This window comes from Egretta garzetta, unplaced genomic scaffold (genome assembly GCF_000687185.1).
Source record: "Egretta garzetta isolate BGI_Z169 unplaced genomic scaffold, ASM68718v1 scaffold442, whole genome shotgun sequence".
In the NCBI taxonomy this organism is placed as follows: Eukaryota; Metazoa; Chordata; class Aves; order Pelecaniformes; family Ardeidae; genus Egretta; species Egretta garzetta.
The window spans coordinates 170,332-179,317 of NW_009258961.1; the positions used below are offsets into that span (position 1 = coordinate 170,332).

Below are 8,986 nucleotides of genomic sequence, written 5' to 3' on the forward strand. Positions count from 1 at the left end.
GACTATACTCTTTGTTCTTCCCATTTCCCTCAGGAGCGTGAGCTCTACCAGTGCATGATCACTGCAGCCCAGGCTGCCTCCAATCTTGACACGTCTGATGACCTCGCTTGCATTGGTGACCACCAGGTCCAGTATCACATCCCCTTGGGTAGGATTGTCTATTACCTGGCACAAGAAGTTGTCCTCAATGCATTCGAGAAACCTGCTGGATTGCCTACAGCTTGCCATGTTGGTTTTCCAGCAGATGTCGGGGTGGTTGAAGTCCCTCAGTATGACTATTGTACTATTTACAAATATTAGTCTGGGTGAAGCTCTGAACTTTAATGTATTTCTGTTTCTGCTTGAGTTCTGGTTCTAATGCACATCTGTTCCACTTTTACAGATTGCAGGAATTTCTATTTGAAATAGATTTCTTGAACTCAGGATTTTCTCTGTTTGTTTCCATAATTCATATGTTTCTTCTTTTTGTAGTTAGATACTTGGTTTCTTAAGAGAGTCCATTAGTAGCTCTATGAAAGGCTGCCCTAAATAAGGTTGACTTTACTTGAAACGAATCTGTTACTAACCAATAATTTGTGTTCTCTTCATACTGAAGTAATAGCAGAGATAAGCAGCAGCAAATTTAAGGAGTAGCAGGTCTGAAGCAGAACACTAGCACTAGAAGTTTAACTCTGGAGAAGTTTGGATCTAGAACAAAACTTCATGGCTCAGACCCATTTTTAGTATTGATATCTTACTCTATCTGTTCTATGCTGATGTTACTCCACAAAGCTAGTGTGGAGGAATGGAAAATCATGATCAGTTGTTGACAATAAATATGATGTATCATATTGTATTTGTTGTCATCACAATATAATATAGATTATTTGTGTTGGAGGGATATAGAGGTACAGATCTGCCTTAAGCACCATGTCCAAAATTGCTGATTCTTATGAGAATTAATATATTAATTACTTACAATAGCTTTTACAGCTGCATGTACCAAGAAATCAGTGATAGCCAACAGAGCATGATCTTCTCTTTTAACAGAGATATTGATACAATCAAATGTAAAGTCCATCAACTGTATTCATAGATACAATAGAGAGTAATAGGAAATTTATATGAATATTCATATATTGAGCTTGGAAAACGGGCACCTTGTTATTCATCACTTTAAAACATGTTTATAGACTACAAATATATTGGTGCTTGTTTTTTTTCCTGGTGTTGATGAAAATGAATAGTACTTGAGGACCAAGTCTGCCTATTAAAGTGATGTGATACATTACCATGCTTGCACAGAAATGAGCACAGATGGCGGGTCTATTACTTCTCTCGCAAGAAATTCGTCATGTTTTTTTTTTTTTCCCCAGGATTCAAATCTGAGCAACACTTGCTCAAGTCAGGCTACCTCAGTGGGGATCCTTAAAATGTTTTTTCCATTAGTTGTACATTAGGAGTAAAAGAAATGGATAGTGATTAATGCTGTATTAAAACTTCATAATGAATGAAGTCTCTGAAACCAAGATTCTAAGATTCTTGTATTTTCCCTCAACTAAAGGGAAACATATTTTCATGTAAATGTAAGTCTACAGGGATGAAGTTTTGTGTACCATGCTCATATTCCCAGTACCCCATTTAGCTCTGACAGATCATTTAGTCCACATTAGAATGTTTGAAGGTGTTTGTTAGATTTATAGACGCTTGTTAAGTCCACAATGATATGTGGAAAATAACATGTAAGTAAGGCTACAATTTTTTGTATGCAAAATATCATTTCAAGCAGCAAAAGAGTAGATTAAACAAAAAGAGGTTGACTTTCATAATCTTACTTTTATTATAAGAATCAATAAAGAAATACTTCATAAGGCTTTGTGAATGCTTTATTATATACCTGAAGAAAGAAAAAGGGTTTTCAACCTGCCTTGTGAATTGCCAGAGCCTATAATTACCAAGGACTCAAAGTTAAATGATAGTTTTTAATGTCAATGGATCAAAGCCAGATCACTTTGCAGTGAAAGCAAATTTAATATGGGTGAGGATTTCCAATAACAGGAAAAAATGTGAACATATTTATTCATCTACTTCTGTATGTTGAGTGGCTTCTATACTGAGACCACCATTATTTAGCAATACAACATCATGTGAAAAATGTTGTTCGACATTTATGCTGTGAACTGGTACACAAAGACAGCATTGTCAAATTTGGTGTGGTGGGTTGACCCTGGCTGGATGTCAGGTGCCCGCCAAACCATTCTGTAACTCCACCTCCTCAACAGGACAGGGGGAGAAAAATACAACAAAAGGCTCATGGGTTGAGAAAGGGGTAGGGAGATCTCTCAGCAGTTATCATCATGGGCAAAACAGATTCAACTTGGGAAATTAATTTAATTTATTACCAGTCAAATCAGAGTAGGATAATGAGAAATAAAACCAAATCTTAAAACCACCTTCCCCCACCTCCCCCTTCTCAGGCTCAACTTCACTCCCAGCTTCCCTACCTCCTCCTGCTGAGGGGCACAGGGGGTCAGGGGTTGTGGTCAGTTCATGACACATTGTTTCTGCCCCTCCTTCCTCACCACTCTCTTCCCCTGCTCCAGCCTGGGGTCCCACCCATGAGACACAGTCATCCACAAACTTCTTCAACGTAGGTCCTTCCCATGGCCTGTGGTTCTTCACAAGCTGCTCCAGCATGGGTCCTTTCTATGGAGTGCAGTCCTTCAGGAACAGACCGCTCCAGAGTTGGTCCTCCACTGGGACACGGGCCCTGCCAGCAAACCTGCTGCAGTGTGGACTCCTCTCTCCATGAGCCCACAGGTCCTGCCAGGTGCCTGCTGTCTCCATGGAGTCACAGCCTCCTTCAGGCACATCCACCTGCTTTGGCATGGCATCCTCCACAGGCTGCAGGTGGAGATCTGCTCCACCGTGGACCTCCATGGGCTGCAGGGGGACAGCCTGCCTCACCATGGTCTTCACCAGGGGCTGCAGGGGAATCTCTGCTCCAGCACCTGGAGCACCTCCTCCCCCTCCTTGGTGTCTGCAGAATTGTTTCTCTCACATATTCTCACTCCTCTCTTCTGGCTGCTGTTGCGCAGCCATTTCCACCCTGGCCCCTTCTTATGTTGTCCCAGAGGCACTATCACCACTGCTGGTGTGTTTGGCCTTGGCCAGCAGAGAGTCCATCTTGGAGCCGGCTGGCATTGGCTCTATTGGACATGGGGGAAGCTTCTAGCAGCTTCTCACAAAATCCACCCCTGTAGCCCTTCCACTACCAAAACCTTGCCACATGAACCCAATACATTCTTCCAAATGGGACTGCATTCTTTTTGTTCCATCCAAATTAATTTTAATTTTTGTCATTTACCTCTTTATTTTCCATATGTGATGCTTTATAAAGCACGTTCACAGGTGAAAATTGGCATCCAGAACCTGGAGGATTAAAGAAGTAAAAAACTTTACAAAACCTGAATAACCCAGCACTACAAAAGCATAAGGATTTCTGGAGAAAGAGAGAGAGAAGTAGCAACTCCTTTAGCAGTCAAGCTGGGGCATGTGGTAAACATCTAGTAGACCTGAGGATAAACTAGAAGCCTTTGAAATGAGTAGTGGTTATACCAATCCTGGACCCAAAACTTGTGTAATCTTGTGTGTTATTTGGGGTCCACTGGGGCCTGTAACAGACAAAAATGTCAGGAGGATGGGCTGAAACGTGTCAGTTGTCACAGAACAGGTTTTGAACTGGTTTTGGGGCAGCCGGTGCATATGTGAAGGTTTTAGGTGGAGAGGTGCTCTGTTCTGCTTGGGAGCGTTGTCATGGAGGGTGAGGAGACCTGCAGGCAGTGGGAAGCAGGGGGAATCACAGATTCACTTCTTTTGTCAGCCCTGGAAAGGATCATGTCAGCTGCATGTGAGAGTTCAGGAGTGAGAAAGACGGTAAAAAGGAAATAAAGGTGCTAAACAGCTCAGAGCAAGTAAGGATAAATAATATGGACGTTGTTACTACCAGTACCTAATGATCTACTAGTTGTTCAATGCTAATAGACTTAAAGTTGTTGTATTATCAAGCACTAGTGTGCTGCTTGTCATTGCTTTGATGCACATTTCACTTCTGCTTCAGGTTCTTACCCTTCCCCACTCTCAAATGGAAAAAACAAATCCCACCTCTGAGCAGTCAAGAAGGATGCAATTTGGGTAACTAATGTGAGTAGGTTCTTTGACAGGTGACTGAATGAATTTCCTTTCTGAAAGGAAGGAAATTTAGACTGGTAGTGACTGTAAAAGAAAAAAAAATGCTTACCAAATTTTTAGTTTCTTTACAAATCTGTGAGGGCAAGCAGAAGAATGGAGAGAGATATTCCCAGACTAGAGCACGCCCACTCATATTGTACATCTGCTTTCTGTGCAGATACACTTTTTCTCACCAAAGTGGGCAAAAGAAGTGAAGGTTAAGTGAGATTTACTACAGGCAGTGTTACTGGATAAGAATATCTGGATTTTGTATAGGAATTGCCTGAGTCATAAGAACTGAGAGAACATTCAAATAGATTTTGGACATGTTTCTGGAATAACTTGAAGCTTCCAACCCAAAATGGCAGAGAGCCATGGGGCCACACAGGGCTGACAATGTTGAAAATGTATAAATCAGAAGAAGGGTATATGTTTTACATGAGACAGGAGAATCAATCATTGCCTAGAAAGAAATTTTAGTATTAGATAATAAATCTCTTCTACCTGGGGAGCAGATACGTATTTTGCCTTTGAGACAATATGAAAAGAATGACTATAACAGAATGAGTAGGAGTGGGAGAGAGAGACCAAATTAATTGCTAACGCTTTTCACTGGTAAGTCAAATTATTCCTTCTGAACCACAGCTGAAGAGGAATTTAGAAGATGATAGCTCTAAAGAGGTTGGAGAACACAACTGAAGATCCTAATATCTGTTCCACAACAGTATTACTTTCCCAGTGACTTCCTCATGTGAAAGAAGGGAGTTAGTCCTATGGTAAATACTGGCTGTGCAAGGGTGTGGATTTCATTGTGGAAATAGCTGAAAAAGAAATGATGGGCAGCCTTGAATGAGTCATTGCCAGATAATTCCCATATGAGTTAAATTAATAAAATTGTAGCCTAGGCAAGTCTCAAATTCTATATGGTTTATTTCTTCCTATATGGTTAGAGAAATTAGTATCATAGACTGAATTTGAAAAAGAGAAAGGGTATTCTTTTTCAAATAGTTATGCAGTTCACAGACAAATGTGTAATAGTTGGGTTTGCAGCATTTGAAAAAAGGTGTTGCTTAAGAATTCTGAGTGACAGAAAGTGAGAACACAGGTTTTGCATGCTGTGAAACAGAAAATGGGAGCACTGTGTAAAAAGGATAGCCATAACCTTTAAGATTTTTTTATAGTGTTATAGTATGAAGAGAAATTACTCTGTTGCATTAAACCAGTGTGTTGAGTTGAACCAGTTGTCCATCTGGTGAGTGCAGTATTGTTCAGCTGGAAAGGGAAAGGAAGGAATTTCATATTGAATTATCTATTTTGATTTAGACAAATGACTGTGAAAGAAGGATTTTTGAGGAAAACTTTGGAGAATGTTTTTAGGTTTGGGGTTTTTTTTATCCTTAGAAGCTACCAGAAGATTTGTGGACCCTACTCAAATTGCTGCGTTAAACATTTCCCCAAGTCTAGCAGGCAAGCTTCAGATTTTGTGCACACACCTATAAAAAGCTTCACCCCATCACTACAAGCTGGCAAATTTCCCCATCACTACAAGACAGCAGAAAAATCTGACTGCTATAAACCAAAATACCACTGTGTGAAGAATATGAACCATTCATACATTCAATGTATTTAACAGCACTGTGAAGATTTTAACTCACTTCAGCTACCATGTTCCAGTGAACTACATTAAGTACGTTAAACCTTGCTGTCCTGATTGTGCATCATTAACATCTATTCCAAGTAATAGTATGGCCAGTGGATCAGTAAAGTTTTTCATAATGGCTTTTAGTAATGACCTTATTATTTTTAGTATTTACCTTTAGCTGATACAATGTGTCCTGAATATTGGATACAGCTGACTATTTTCTCAAATGAAAAATGAATAAAGCTGGAATCTTTAACTTGTGACTAATCCTAGGTTATCATTGCTGTGATATCTTGATACATAATCAAATTTAAATTTGATATTATATCTGCTTCTAGTAAACTTGATTGCATGCAGAAGAAAGAGAGAGTACACTTGCTCTAAATAGCACATGCAGAGCTGTATGTCCAGAATTTTCTTATTTACTGTGTGAAATCAAATGCTGTAAAGGACTTAAGCAATGAAAGACTGCTGGCTCTTAATACCTTAAAAGTCAGGGAAAGTTTTGCTGAGCCTCAGAATTAGTTGACTTTTGAAGCATTTTGCAGAACTTGTAGTCCAAAAAGTACTTTCTTGTAATGCCTAAAGGAGCTACTAATTTTTGCCACACATTTAGAAGGCAAATTTTCCTCTCCGGGACCTATGGAAAACTTAGAGTCATTTTGGATGACAGGGTTAATTTATATCTATGAACATGGCCAATAGCATTTTAGGAATGGTATCTGGGTCTTTGTACGCTTCCTTAGGAATATCCTTAATCTCACTTAAGGTGAAATTTAAGCAAAGATCAAAGACAAAATACTTCTGTTATGTGGCAACCTTGCTTTAATGAACAGTGTTTGTTGTTTAGCATACATGGAAGGTTTTCTGCAGAGCTAAGTTTTTCATAAAACAGATTCTGAGAAATTTGAATATGCTGTGTTGTCTCTGCTCGTATGCAGATCTAATAGGCAGGAATTAGGCATTTCTTTACTCCACTCCTGATAGGGTTCTTTCCTTTCTTTTTCTTACAGCGTAACAGCTGGCAAAATATTTTTGAGACAGAGATATATAGAGCTATCCTCTTGTAGAGTGTGCAGGCAAAACCTAGCATATGGAGGGTATTTGCACAATGTATAGTATCTGTGAAGAGAAGGCAGATATTCGTTTTTTCTTGCATAACTTGACTATTACCTATATCATGGGAAGTTGCATGAAGAATTGCATCTTAATAAACCACAGAATTCTGCTAGGTGGTTAATTTTAGTCTCTATGTTTTGAGTATCTTGCTACAGCAGTTCTCTTTTGAATGAACATATATCTGGTTTCTGTTGCTTTCTTATGTATCTACCTATTAAGTAAATTTTGGCCTACTCTGTACTTCTATCAGTTATGTAATGCTAAATAATTTATGCACAACTTGGCTGTTGCGCTTCAATAATTACTCTATCTATCTGCATGTGCATTCACAAAAGCAATAGGATAATTCAGGTGGGGTTCTGAACATACAGTGTGTGTAGAATCTGGAGTTCGTTTTAAAAGCCTGAAATGCCATGCATTGAGGCAATCACCGTGTAGTTTGTATTTAGCAAAACCTAAATGGAGGACAGTCTTTGCACACGCAAAAAAGCATGCATAGAGCTGAATGTTTCTTGCTTCAAAATGTAGATAACACTTTTTTTTTGTTAAATTCCATAGTATAATTAAAGCTATAATAAATACTACAACTTTTTGGAATGTAGTAATTATGCTGTATTTCTTTTCTGTGAAAAATATGTGCACAAAATTAATGCATCTCATAAAAGTGGAATGTTAGTGCCATGAGAGTTAATACAAACTAGAAGATGACTCTCTGAGAGTAGAATAACTTACTAAACCATTTTTGTGTGTGTGTTTGTGTATTAAACTAGCTATACTCATCGTGTGGTTGGCAGTGGAGTCAAAGCTCAGTCTGCAAATCCAGAAGTAAAAGTGAAGGGAACAGATCCTGTAATAAGTCAAATTATTGACAAGCTGAAACATGTTATTCAGGTAAGCTCCTTTTACCTATAGATACAGTATAGTACTAAAGACCGCTCTAGTAGTGAAATTATTAATTTACTGTACATTAAAGGTTAATTGTTAATTCAAGTTACGGCTCAGTGCACGTCAACACCAAAAAGCTTCCTGCTCTCTGTCTCACTTCAGTTATTAAAAATGGTTTAGTTAAAAGGTTTGCATACGGTAGATGAGTCTAGGAAGTAGGACTGGCAGCTAGGCCATTTGTACCTGTGAGTGCCACAGGTCAGCATTGCAGTAAGTGTACAGAAGCACAAACAGTATAATCTAGGGATATTAACTGGCTGCATATGTTTCAGAAACAGTAAAACATAATTTCCCTCTTCCCCCTTTACTAAATCTAGGTTCTTTCTTAACAAGTTTTGCTGCGAGGATTTTTGTTTAGATGCCAATTAGAAAAACTAGGAAGTTTGAACAAGAATAGCAAGCTTGCTGAAGGAGTTGGTGCTCACTACCTGATGTACATATCTGAGAGTTACTAAATTTCAGGCTTACAAGGCAGTCAATTCCAATATGGTTCTGCACAATCATAGTACTGTAACACGTTCAAAGGAGTACAGTTTTCTTTTGTTACATGTTGTTACCTGCATGCACAGATAGTCAGACCTACAGGACAAAAACCTGATTCTATTGAAACCAACAGCTATTTTGCTGGCAGCTCTGTGTTTCAGTTTAAAAATCTAAGTTTCCACTCTGATCTGAAGACTCAGTGATAAGAAATGTTCTACTGGTGTTTCTTGTCAGTGACCCATCTAACCCAGTATCCTCTCATCTGCACTGGTAAAAGGAGAGGCTACTTAGGGAGAGCATGCAAGCTTGGCACCTTTATGGTCTCCACTCCCCTTCTCTACCTCATTCCCCAAACCTGAGAATTAAGAGACACTAGATGGCTCTTCCTTGCCTATTGCAGTTAGTTCATCTAAGGTCTTGCTTTAATTTTGTTTTTCCATCTTCTTGGCAGCTTTTAAATACAGTTTCCCAAATGGTTTCTGGAGTTGAAATAATCAAGCCATTCTAACATTACTGATAGCTTCATGATAAACTCTCTTGGTTCTTATTTCTCTATTTGTGAAAAATAACTCTTCTCTGACAACAAAG

General features: G+C 38.9%; 1 protein-coding gene across 1 annotated transcript in view; it reads left to right on the top strand.

The window, feature by feature from the left end:
* Positions 1 to 8,986, top strand: part of GPC5 (glypican 5) — a 633,859-nt gene that overhangs the window by 138,991 nt on the left and 485,882 nt on the right. The window contains exon 5 of the mRNA XM_009634595.1: positions 7,741 to 7,861. Coding sequence (XP_009632890.1) covers positions 7,741 to 7,861 — 121 coding nt within the window. The remainder of the gene's footprint in view (positions 1 to 7,740; positions 7,862 to 8,986) is intronic.